The sequence below is a fragment of the Puma concolor genome, chromosome E4, assembly GCF_028749965.1.
Source record: "Puma concolor isolate L17-30 chromosome E4, mPumCon1.1.hap2, whole genome shotgun sequence".
Classification (NCBI taxonomy): Eukaryota; Metazoa; Chordata; class Mammalia; order Carnivora; family Felidae; genus Puma; species Puma concolor.
This window is the reverse complement of record NC_141683.1, coordinates 69,356,223-69,369,698: the sequence shown is the minus strand read 5'-3', so window position 1 is coordinate 69,369,698 and position 13,476 is coordinate 69,356,223. Positions and strand designations below refer to the sequence as shown.

Here is a 13,476-nt window from a genome sequence, read left to right as displayed (position 1 = left end):
AATACATGATCTAAAGAAAACTCTTCAGTGCTGATTAAGATTTCTACAAGTTCCCGTTTACTTATTCATAATCAATTCTCTGTCCTCCAGAGAGAAGAAAGAAAAGCTGGTATTTAGATTTCAATGCTAAGATTTAATTTATGAGAATACAGTTTTCTAGTTCCAATGCTAATCTTATTTCCCCAAGGGAGTAGAGTAGGTAATAAAAGACAGCAAAATTTCATTTGAAGACCTCTAGATGAGAGGGGAATAGTAGGAATTAAATCAAATCCAGGTTTTCCTCTCCTAGTTCAGCAACAAAGGAACAGCTCACCGTAAAGACGTGTATCCCAACATAACGTTATGCCTGACGCATCCCTCCCCGGTGCCGTTCAAACGCACCCCTAAATGTCCCTCTAGGCTGACTCCCAGTGTTCTGGCTGGGAGAATCTGGGCAGACGGGAGCCCTTCACTGAGACAGGGAAGTTAAGAGGAAGAGTAGACTCTTCAGGGACAGGAAGAGGAGAGGGAAGTCCACTTTGGACGTGCTGCATTTAAGATACTCGAGCAACAAGCACAATTGTATTAAGGTCCAAGGCTTAGGAGATGAATTCTGCAGCCCTTGCCTGGACCCGGGCACCGTTAGAACCCAGAGGAGGAAGGCGGGATGACAAAAGAAACTGTCTGGAACACAGTTAATAAAGCACAGGTAACGAGCGGCAGCCAGCAGTGAAACCGAAGAGTCTGCAAAGCAGTCATTGGGTTTAAAAAAGAAACTGTTCGTCACCAACATCTGCAACAGTTACGGAGCTGTGCTGGCTGCAGAAATCTGAAGAGCGAAGGACACAGACAGTGTGACTGCACAGCAGGGAATTATCTTAAGCAGCAGACTCTGAGGCAGGTGTGTGTGCGTGTGGCGTGCACAATGGTAAGCAGTAGAAGCACAGAGTCAAAGTTTTATTTTGATTTTAAAAGACTACAGGGGAGACCTTCCAATCGACGGTGAGTTCTGAAAAGCATGAACTTTCACTCCCACGTAAAACTTCAGGAGTGCTTTCTACGCAGGTTCTAAGAGCCTGATCCCCGATCTGAGGGCAAGACAAAGTCAGACTAAACATTTTCCATCATTTACTTTCACAGGTCCTACTACAGACATTAAGAAAAACGCAGGTCCCGTGCTCATAGATTTGAGTTTCCGCACAGGAAGGCAAGCCCTTCACCCACTGACACCTCTTAAACCATAAAGGCCACTGCAAATAGCATTCTGCCAGCAACAATTTCATGCAATATTCAGCAATAAATTAAATCTTAGAAAGGCCTGGCTTCACAACTGCCTTAGTTTGTTTTTTTTTTTTCAACTTTTTATTTATTTTTTGGGGGACAGAGAGAGACAGAGCATGAACGGGGGAGGGGCAGAGAGAGACGGAGACACAGAATCGGAAACAGGCTCCAGGCTCTGAGCCATCAGCCCAGAGCCTGACACGGGGCTCGAACTCACGGAGCGCGAGATCGTGACCTGGCTGAAGTCGGACGCTTAACCGACTGCGCCACCCAGGCGCCCCACAACTGCCTTAGTTTTAACACTGGTCTCACATTCCCCACAGGATCTGCGAAGGATGAAACCATGTCGCTTTTTAACTATAATCTCCTACCTCTTTTCATTTGAAAGATTTAGAAATTCGAAGTTAAAGAACAACATTAAACAGTAAAACAGGAAAAAAGAAAAGGACTCTAATCCATCACTTTCAGCAAGTTTAAGACACACACCAAGTCATTATCCGCTAGGTGAAGGCCAACCGTCAGCCTCCTGTTTCTACTGCATCTGGGGAGGGGAGGCAACACCGAGCCACACACAAAGCGCTCTGTGCATGCCTGGACCACGCGCACCAACGTTCGGGTTCCTGGACCCAAAGCCCGTCGCCATCCGCACTCTGGCCCCACCTGCCCACACCGGGGCTTCTGCAGGGGCCTTTGGCAAAACAAACTGGGCACGCACAGCACAGCTGTTCGTGTTTGGTTCACCAGACCCAGATCGTCTCCCTCCTGAAGCCTGAAATATTTCCAGATTCGTTCTTTAGCACCTTATTTACTGAGAGAGAGAAAGAGAGAGAGAATACACGTGTGCGAGTTGGGGAGGGGCAGAGAGGGAGAGTCCCAAGCAGGATCTGCATGGTCAGCGACAGAGCCCAATGCGGGGCTTAAACCCACGAACCGGGAGATCATGACCTGAGCTGAGATCAGGAGGTGGATGCCTTACACAACTGAGCCCCCAGATGCCCCTGTTCTTCAGTGTCTTAAAAATTAGAGCTCAGCTCTAATTAATTTAATTTAATTTTTTTTTTTTTTTTTTAACATTTATTATTGAGAGACAGAGACAGAGCATGAGCATGGGAAGGGCAGAGAGAGGGGGAGACACAGAATCTGAAGCAGGCTCCAGGCTCTGAGCTGTCAGCACAGAGCCCGATGCAGGGCTCAAACTCACAAACCGCGAGATCATGACCTGAGCCGAAGTCGGACGCTTAACTGACGTAGCCACCCACGCGCCCCGAGCTCTGCTTTAATTTGGAAATCATCATTAAAATAGTAGAGACAGTTTCAGTCAAAATACTCCTAATATCCAAAGTGGAGGCTCAATCCCTACAGGTTAAATTACGTATTTGGACAGATACAGCAACAAACCCAAACCAGAAAGTTAACACCTGTTACTCCAACCATGTTTAGTTCAGGGGCCAGGTTCTACTAAAAAGCAGACCTACCGTTAGGAACAAAGTATTTCCATGATCTTTATGGGCAGGAAATAATTGGGGCCACTGTTAAAATAGCGACAGCATCCAGAAAGAGAGTCCCGGCCTCCAAGGATGGCCAACACTTGGGTCAGTGGCCTCCCCACCCGACACCACTCAGAAGCCCTCACCGGGAGGGCTGGACACCGAAGATCAGCAACCCGCCCACAGACAAGAGGAGGAAAGCACGCTCTCCAGCTGAGGGTCACTACATAAACACCTTCACGTTTCTCTGGAAACGTCAGCCTCGGTAATCCCAGCTCCACTCGTGAACATGAACGCGGTACCAGAGACAAATGGTTTCACCGCGACAGGACAAAACTCCAAAAAAGAAAACATTTTAACAAAGTTTGTACTGAGTCTGTAAGATGTTAGCCTACTTCAGAACATAAGAAGTTGTTCTCTTACCTACTGCAAACGTGATCTATGAGCAGAGACACAGAATCTAGGTTATTATCAAGTTTGGTATTGTGATATAGGCACCGATCCCTTTGTAGCTCCACCGCCTGCCGCAGGAGAGTCTGTAAACGCCGAGGGGGAAGCATCACCGATGGCGGTAAGTAGGCTTCAGGAGAAGATATTTTTAAAACAAGAAATAAAAGTAAATGTTAAAACACCAAGGCAGTATAACCTTTTATTGAAGACGTTTGCTCGCTCTCTGCTGCACTGGCCCTGACCCGATAATTCAGGCCCCCTGAACAGAGCAGTGGCGGGCGGTGCGACAGAATGTGGGCTTCATCAGTATTTGTCAGCGGCTACAGGGGCGCTGCCGCAAAATGGGACAGACGGGAAGGCTTTAACTTGTATTTTTTTTTTAAACAATTTTTAAAAACTTTATTCATTTATTAAGTTAGGCTCCACGCCCAAAGGAGGGCTCAAACCCTTGATCCCGAGGTCGAGGTCACATGCTCCCTGACTGAGCCGGCCAGGTGCCCCAGGAGGGCTTTCACTTGTATGTGAATTTCCAAAACTAAACAAAAGCAAAAGCAAAACAACAACAAAAAACAAACCCACCACCAACAACCCCCCTCCCCCTAAAAGGCAGTGATGGAAAGAAAATGTACAGACGACCACGCGCCCGAGGGAACTAAGTGTCACCGCACGTGCAGGGAAATCTAGAAATCTAGAGACGGAGGGGGACTGGTGTTTTGATGCAGACACCAATCTATTCCAATCGTTCCGTGCCTCACACCTCCCGGACCACACGGTTTCCCGATTTCTAGGATGTTTACTCCTGCACCTCAACGTGCAACACACAGAGTAAAGTGATTTAAAATCCAAGAGGGCAAAAAGATCGTTTATGTATAAAACTGTGGCAAAAATAAAACCCTTCTGCTAATTTGGAAGTTACCTATAACACTGAGGAAAACAATTAAATATGGGCCTTCCTATTGAAATCAACAAAATATTTAAAACACTTGTAGTTTGGTGGCTCCTGGCTGGCTTAGTCGGTGGAGCGCGTGACCCTTGATCTTGGGGTCGTGAGTTCAAGCCCTACGCTGGGTGTAGAACTTACTTAAAAAAAAAAAAAAAAAAGTACAATAAAGTCTTTAAAAAGGAAAAACAGTTATTTAAAGGTCTGGTTTATGTCCTTTTTCTCGAACCCCAGCACTTCCCCCACAAAGAAAATCTTAACGGGCACGTGACTGCGCAACACAGGTGCGAGGAGAGCTGCTCTGGGACCCGCGCCGCACACCCGCCACGGCTCCTGAGGATGTGAGCTACCTCCCAGACTCCAGGGCCCCGTCTGGAAACCTCTGGTTTAAAGGGCTTCGTGATGGATTTTCCCTTCTTCCCTACATTACCGCTCACCGCTCACTAAGAGTATGTCTAGACACAAGGCTACCTAATCGATTCTCAGTATCTATTTCTAACATAAGCGAAAACACAGAAACCAAAAATGAAGACTCTTCTTACTCTGAAGTTTGTCCAACAGTTTGGATCGGGAAGCCGTTCCTTTGCCCTCCCATTCTGCTTTTGCCCGGAGGTCTTCCGCATGGCTGCACATCAGATAGCTAAAAATGCGACAGAGAGAAAGCAGTGAGTACCAAACCCTTTGCTTCGGATTAAACATAACTGGAAAATATTGATTATATTTTCACTAAGAAAAACTCATCAAGAAGAAATCTCTTCAGTGGACCCAATTCACTAATACAACTTGGCACCTGGACAGAATTACTACAACGTAATACAGTACGACAGCAGCATGTGTGGTAACTGTTACGATGGTGTCATCCACTGGCAGATTACAATCCACCAGGGCACACGGGCAGCTCTCCCTGTGCGCCCGGCTCTGCTCCAGGCGCTCCACGCGCTACTTGCTTTAACGCCCGCCGCGACCCCGCCACAGTCCGCATGAAGCAAGCGCTTCGTACAGACGAAGCACGGAAGGCACAGAAAAGCTTCGGGAACTGGCTTAGGTAAGAGGCAAAAACGAAGGGGATGTGAACCCAGGCATTTTTAGCTGCAAATGTTGCTCTTAAATACTACGCTAACTCAGCTGCTCCTCAGTTGTAAAACAAAACTCCAAAAAACCCCTTCAGTTTACACGATGTTAATTAAACAACAACACGCTTTCAAGAGCTGATCACAGACGTCACTCAAGAAGCGGAACGACTGGATAATCACCCTTGCGTCATCCCGTGAAAGGTATCGTGATCCCCCAAAGCAGGAAACCTGGGAACCGTTTCCTGGCTCACTATGTGCGCCAAAGGAGGTGTGAACGCTCAAGTCACGGATTCTGGAGAACACAGGAGGGCCCCGCGGAAGTGGAACCCTGACCTGCCTCTGGCTCCTCTCACGAGAACGGGCTTTGAAAGTCAGGGAAGCGGAGGCACGGTTCGGACACAGTGACCAGACCTAGCGAAGGACCCTCCTCCTGCTTTTACTCTGGGACGATGCTCTCAGACCTGTTCCTCTCACCTGGAAAAAGGGCACTAAATAGGGAAGTAAGGATTAAATAAGAGGGAGTACTTGAAGTACTCAGTCCACTACTTGGTATGAAGGTAGAGCTTCCTAAATGATGAGAGAAACACCCGAGACCTCCCAGTTAACAGGAGTGCCGCCCCCTCTCCTTCTGAACTGTACTTAGCAGCCAGTAACTTAGGCCCTTCATCCTCAGGAGCAGACCTACTCGCTCTCTTGCCATTTAGCATACAGTGTCTTAGCTACTTTAATAGCATGAGTAGTTTGACTCAAAATACCCTATAAAAAAAAGCCAGATATCATAAAAATTTTGGTTTCTAAAATAAATTTTTGGGAGTAAAATTTATCATCGATAATTTTATGGAAAAATTGTTTACTTTGCTGGGAGGCTCAGTCGGTTAAGTGTCCGACTTGATTTTGACTCAGGTCATGATCTGACAGTTCCTGAGTTCGAGCCTTGCATTGGGCTCTGCGCTGACAGTGTGGAGCCCCCTCGGGAGTCTCTCTGCCCCTCCCCGACTTGCTCTCTAAAATAAAAAAATTAAAAGAAAATACACATTATACTTTAAGGTTTCAAATGAACCTGTTTATGGGAAACCACAGAGTGTAACTGAAAGGAAGGAGAGGGTGAGAGGAAGAAACCATGGGTCTGAACGCCAAGTCCACACCTGGCTATCTCTGGGCCATTTCCTTATGTGAAACACTCAAGGGACACACTGGATGAAGATCATTCTGGAATAAAGGCTATGTGATAAAGTTACGTGTTCTGTGACCAGACAAGACAAACCTCGTCATGGGAAAGTTCTTCAGCTGACACAGAAACCAGACCCCCTATCGGAGAGGTAAACAGAAGGAAGGAAGCGGTCAGCTACTGTAGGACATCCAGCAGCAGCACCATCTCAAGAGGCAGCGGGTGTGGACCGGCGACTCTAGAATCAGTCAAGCCGGAGTCTGGGTCTCGGCTCTTGGTGGTGTGTTAGCTGTATCCTGGACTGGCTACGTCGCTTCTCTGACGTTGTTTCCTTTTCCTCAAAAACCCTAAAATGAACCCTATACCTCTCTGGATCCATCGTTTTTACCCACAATTTTGTATCTGGAAACTCATCATCTGTCAATGCTGTCCTGGATGCTGGGGCCCTGTCCTATAATAAAAACTGCTATGAAGAAAAACATGAAGCACAGCGATGTGACAGAGAACGCCTGGGGGGTGGTTTTAGGAGAGGATATTTGGGCTGGGACCCTAGCAACTAGTAGCTCCTCCGAAAAGATCAGGGGAAGAGCATCTAAGATAAAGGGAACAGACAGTGTAAGTGGCCTGGCAAGTTAAGGAACAGAAAAAACATTCGTGTCACTGGAGCGAATGGATCAAGGAAAAGACGGCAGGGAAGGACCAGCAAGCATGTGGGCTTAAGCAGAGATTCTGGATTTTAAGACAGGGAAAGAAATGACTTAATGTACGGTTTTACTTCTGTATCCAGCCGGCTGCTGCGTGAACCGTGCGCCATTAGAGGAGCAAGAACACATACAGTGGGACTCATGAGGAGGGTACGGGAATATTCTAGGAGAGCTGGTGTGGACTAACTAGGGTAGAAATGGTGGAGACGGAGAGAACTGGACAGATCTGGTACGTTTCAGAGTTAGGCCGACACACAGCAGAGTGAAAGGGTTAAACACCTGCAAGGATGAACCTTGGGCTTTGTTCGGACGAGTGGGTAGAAGGTCTTACCGTTTACAGGGGCAAGAAAGTGAGAGCGGGGGTGGGGGGAGGGGGCAAGCGGATTGGAGAACTCTGCTGTGAGCATTCACCGGACACACCCTGGAGACACCCCGAAGACGTCAGGCAGGCCAGAGACACGCGCGGGGAAGCGGGAGCCTCGTGCACAGAAGGCACCTGAAGGTGCGGCCCAGAGCGTGTGCGCGAACAGAAGGGGGGCCAGATCCAAGCCCCACGGCCCCCCCGACACGTACACGACTGACGCGAGGCTCAAGTGGGGCGCCTGGCAAGGGCCCGGGACGCGACGGGTACACGGTAACAGAGATGTCTGATGCTTCGCACCGGAAGCCTCGCTGCCTACTGTGTTCACAGACAGTCGTGCCGCAGGGCTTTCCTGCATGACCACGAAATGGCAACACGCGCTTCTTTTTTCACCCTCTTGCGCGGCTGATCCCAGAGCCTCCCCTGAGGACAACGACAGCTTGGACACGTGAGTGAGTTTATCCAGACGAACACGGTCCAAGAGTTCAGCCATCTTCAGATGCGGGCACGCCGTTAAGAAGAGGGACTCGGGAGCGGCCCCCTGCTGGCCCTAGCGGCCCCTTCATCGGCCTGGCTCGGGCCGGGCCTCCTTACCCGCTGAGAACATGGATGCGCTCCGTGTTGTATTTCAGTGGCGTCAACTCGCAGCGCAGAACTTGAAGTGCCTCCAGGACCTTGCCGTCCTCCAGGTACTCCAGGTACTTCTGCTGCAGCAGCAAAAACTTCATCCTCTGACATGACAGAAAGCAGCAGTCAGGGGAAAAAAGTTGATGGAAGTTTCAGAAAATGTTTGTGCCTAAACAGAACAGTAGAAAGCATTCTACTATGCCCTTTGAAAATAACTTTTCATAAAGCTTTACGATGACTCAAACATTTCGGGTTAACAGAGTCACAGCAGATGAAATGTGACTGCGCAATTCCACATCTTAATAAAACTCTGCTTTCAACGCACAATCGCAGATCAGGTAAGGCCATTAGTGACCATCGCATCAACACAGGGAAACACGAACTCTGCCCTTAAAACATTCACCTAGACTTTTATTTCTTTTGTGAAAATTCAGAACTATTCCAAGTATTCTAAATTTGTTTTAAACACCTGACTTTTATAATTGCATTAGGGGGTTTTATGCAACAAGTTTGGAAAGGACAGAAAAACTGGTTCTCAGAGGAATCATTTAAAAAGTACAATGCAGGGGCGCCCGGGTGGCTCAGTCGGTTAAGCACACGACTCTTGCTTTCAGCTCAGGTCATGAGCTCGGAGTTCGTGAGTTCGAACCCTGAGTTGGGCTCTGCACGGAGTGCGGAGCCTGCTTGGGATTCCTTCTCCCTCTCTTTCTGCCCCTCACGTGTTCTCTTTCTCTCAAAGTAAATAAACTTAAAAAAAAAAAAGAAAAAAAGCTAACCTGAAAAGTCTGCAGAAGGATTCCAGTTTCGTATTTGGGGACTGGTAACAACCAGAGCTCTTGAAGCCCTGAACTGGGAGGCAGACAATTATCAGCTCTTTGCCCCCAAAATGACAAACCACTTCCAGCTTTATGAAGCACTTTCACATTTAGTTTTTTCTGGAATGAGTTTGGTTCTAATTCTTTTTAATGTCCCTTTACTCTATTATTAGCTGGAAAAGAGATACTTATGAGCAGCCAGGTGAGAATCTTTTACAATCGAAGACCCCTGCTTACAGGGGCTCTCTTGTCACTTCTGCCTGTGGCGCCTGAGCATGCCACAGGTGCAGAAAACGTCAGTCATATTCGAGACCCCAAGGAACTTGGTGGCAAAGATTTTAAATCTACTTAAAAGAAAAAAACCAAACGATAGTTTCTTCTTCTTCAGTAAGAGGCTTACTGTGAAAACATTATTTATATATTGCTATCCAAAAATGGTGTGGTGAAATTATTTCTTCACAGAGTTAAGGGTACCATGAGCCTCCCTACATTAAAAAAAATTTTTTTAACGTTTATTTATTTTTTTGAGACACAAAGCAGGGGAGGGGCAGAAAGAGAGGGAGACACAGAATCCAAGCAGGTTCCAGGCTCCAGGCTCCAAGCTGTCAGCACAGAGCCTGACACGGGGCTCTAACCCATGAACCATGAGATCATGACCTGAGCCGAAGTCGGACGCTTAACCAACTGACCCATAGGCGCCCCTACACGGTTTTCTATTAGGCAGTATTCAGAAAAAAGGCATACGTACAATCTTAGAAAAATGGTTTCTAGCAAAAGTAAACGAAACAAACCCTGTCACTTAGGCCTACATTTAGACACACTGTTTATAAGACATACTGCATATATTTGGTGATCATCTAAAACTTCAACCTGTAACTGAAGAACGATGAAAAAAATTTCAAACTGTAACATGAGCTCCTACAACTCTAGAATTTACCCTTACCCAATTTTACACTTAAAAGTCAGACTGCCTACTGAATGCTTCAGAGACAGACCAGGACCAAGACGCCCTGCAAAGCGTGTTGTTCATGGAGCCAAAAACTAACCTCTGTGTGTCAAATAAAAAAATACTTTGAAGTCCATCAGGTGACAAAAACCAAAAGAACAACTTAAAAACAAAATAATTTTATATTTGAAGTTATCCTGGATATTCTCACCATTTTATCTTCTGAAGAAAAAAAAAAAAAAAAACCTCTATGAAATGTAGATTTCCATTTATCGATCGGCTGTTACAAGTTTCATTTCACGTAGTGTTTCTAATTAAACTTGAGAATCCTGTTTAGCGGCAAAATTTTTCATTTAAATGCCACATGGAACTGGCCAATAATATGTGTACTTGATTTCTTCAATAAATTTTCTCAGCAATTGGAAACTTGGAGAAAATTACTTTTTAGCACTCAGGGCGAATCTTTATTTTCTGGGTATCTATCATTAGGTTCCAGGCACACCCCCGCTCAGTGTAGGTAGGGACAGTGCCCCAAGTGGGGTTTCCCCTTTATCTTGCCACCAAGAGCCTGCGATACGATGTTACTCTCTTCCTAAGGGGCAGAGGCAGCACAGGACACAGGCAGAGGACGTGGTCGGAGAAGCCGATGTGAACACGCATTCCCTGTACATACGGGGCACACCAGACAGGCAGTGCACAGACTACCCGAGGAGGCCTTCTATCCGGATTGAGACAAAGAATACCCTCGCAGGGGCACCAAACCCTGGTGGCGGGCATGGCGAGTGACACACCGCTGGCCAAGCACAGCGAGCGATTTGGTTGGAAGAGGAAATATTTATTCTCCTAAAAATCAGTTCGGTTTGTATTTGACATGTATGAGAAAGATGAAGAGTACAACTGTAATTCACTTCCCAAAACTGTGAACACAAGTTCGAGAAAATTAACATCGTTCATAAATGATGTTAATTATTTACCAAAAAAGTTTTAAAAAATTGGGCAAAAGTAAAGTTTGCTGAGCTGGGGACGGAGCGTTATTAACTTTTTTTTGCTTTAAGAGCACAAGCTTCTCAAATGAAGAAAGAAAGAGACGAAGAAAACAGGCTCCCCTTTCTGTCTTCTCCCAGCTCCTAGCGGGACCTCTGTGAGAGATTATTTCTGTCCTCTGATCATCTCTCAGAGCCCTTCCGCCCAGGGAGTCTCTGTCCCTCCTACCATCTAACGCAAGAAATGGATAAGGGACAGCTCCACGTGGTAAACCCTGTCCCTGTCCCCCCCCCCCCCCCCCCCGGCCCACCCAGTATCGGGGCTGCTTCACTCTTTCCTCCCACCATTCAACGGGAAGGAAAACCCCGAAGTTGCACAGGAAGTCTGGCTATCCCGGGCAGCCTCCTAGCTAACTCAGGAGTGCCTCTCACTAACTCTGGAATAAGGTTATAACCAAGTCGTAGCAATTAAACCATGACTCAGAGGAAAGGGGAAATGAATTCTATTTAAACCATGGCTTTCAAAACCCCTCCCTATTTAACTTCTAAATACACTAGTTAATCTCTGTCCCTCCAATTAGCATTTGAACACTATTCTTAAACACATTTCTATACACTAAAAAATACATAAAACTTTTAGGGGCGCCTGGGTGGCGCAGTCGGTTGAGCGTCCGACTTCAGCCAGGTCACGATATCACGGTCCGTGAGTTCGGGCCCCGCGTCAGGCTCTGTGCTGACAGCTCAGAGCCTGGAGCCTGTTTCAGGTTCTGTGTCTCCCTCTCTCTGTGACCCTCCCCCGTTCATGCTCTGTCTCTCTCTGTCTCAAAAATAAATAAAAACGTTTAAAAAAAAAATTAAAAAAAAAAATACATAAAACTTTTAGACCTAGTTTCCTATTCTACTGGCCTCTACTACCAACCCAAACTCCCCAAACGTGTCAAACCATATTTGAACCCAAAATGAAAAATGTTGATTCACGAGCTCACTTTCCAGAAAGTCCAGAGCAAATTCTGCTATTTCTGGTATCATCTGACTGGAAAGCATTTAAAAATATGGTATTGGGGGGGGCAGGCGGGCAGGGAGTAGATTGGGTGAATAAAAGTATCTGAGTTTAAAAAATAAAATATAGGGGCGCCTGGGTGGCTCAGTTGGGTTAAGCGCCGGACTCTTGATTTCGGCTCAGGTCATGATCTCATGGTTTTGTGGGTTTGAGCCCCAAGTCGGGCTCTGCACAGAGCCTGCTTGGGATTCTCTCTCCCCCTCCCACATGCTCTTACTCTCTCTCTCTCGCTCTCTCTCTCTCTCTCTCGCAACATAAATAAATTTGAAAGAAAAGTTTAAAAAGTAAAATACAATTTTAGCCTAGACTAAGCCATCAAATGTGTCTGGGCATACAGTAAGAATAATGACGCTAAAAGAAAGCTCCATGTTGTGTTCCATGGCATTATTACAACTACGCTTGGATTAGATGATCTTTCTGGAGATCGAGTGGGGAGAGGAGCAAATCTGAACACAGACTCGAAGGGTGATAAAATGCTGAACTGGATCTTAAACCTGGAACCTTTCTCTTCGTATAAATACCTAAAAAGTTTGATGGCGTGAGGCTCAGCCAGAGATTTAAGCTTCATCTTTTATTAGATCCTAGAACGTTCTACAGACTGAACAGGCTGTAAAAAGAAAGGATTCCTCCTCATTATCTGCAACTACCTTTCCTGAGTTTACATGTTGCTTCTAATGAAGATTTCAAATGAGACAGTCATACCCTAAATCCAAGACACAAGCCCCACATTTCTATAAGAAAAAAATAGGAAGTGAGCCTATTAAAATTTCACTACTAAATTACAAATGTAATTTGAAGCAAAGCTTACCAAAGGGAAACAATCTCCCCAAAACTCACACACTTATATTTTTTGTCTTTATTTCAGGGTTATCTTCCATTCTGCCAGAGCTAATCGCTTATGAGAAACTGCTCCATTAAAATATACTTGGTTGTTTTGTTTGTTTGTTTGTGATAAAACCCAAACATAATGACTGGGGGAAACTTACAACTGCTGGAAAATTTATAACCCTCTTAAATATAGATGTTTAACTTCTGTTTTCATTTTTAATATTTGACAGGGAACTGATTATTTCACGAGTTATTTTATTATCAATCATCTGATTCAAAAGTAAAAATTTTAATATTTAAGTATTTACTGAGAGCAAAAACATGTATACTAGATCATCAATTTAAACTAATCCACATTTGTTCATACTTTGTACCTTTAATTCGCCTTAAGTCTATTCCCTAGGATTATATATTATTGTATAAAATCATATCATGAATTTGAAAACTCTTTTGTAATTAAGATTCACATACACACACGCCAAAAACAAAAATAAGAGACCCTGTCAGGTTTACAGACAAAAGCAGAAAGATTAATGTTTGGCCTAATTCAAAAAAAACAACAACAAAAAAACAACAACCAAAGGTAACAGTAGTCACTTACTAATATTTAACAAACAGCTGGTTTCCCTACTTCACTTCCTATTGGTGCTCCTTCCCTCCCCCACCAGACAGGAAACTGCTTCTGACAACAAATGAATCAGCTAGAAGTTAAAAGGCCAGGAGCCTGCAGCTGATTCTCCATGGTTTCCAATCACAGGCACTCAGAACATCTTA

At 45.5% G+C, this 13,476-nt stretch overlaps 1 protein-coding gene across 2 annotated transcripts in view; it reads right to left on the bottom strand.

Annotated features, from left to right (window-relative positions):
* The window catches only part of WDR26 (WD repeat domain 26), a 37,542-nt gene that overhangs the window by 20,685 nt on the left and 3,381 nt on the right, over positions 1 to 13,476 (bottom strand). For both annotated transcript variants that reach the window (XM_086693921.1, XM_086693922.1), the window contains exons 4-6: positions 8,038 to 8,174; positions 4,680 to 4,777; positions 3,171 to 3,327 (exon numbers count right to left, since the gene is read on the bottom strand). In XM_086693921.1, coding sequence (XP_086550047.1) covers positions 3,171 to 3,327; positions 4,680 to 4,777; positions 8,038 to 8,174 — 392 coding nt within the window. The remainder of the gene's footprint in view (positions 1 to 3,170; positions 3,328 to 4,679; positions 4,778 to 8,037; positions 8,175 to 13,476) is intronic.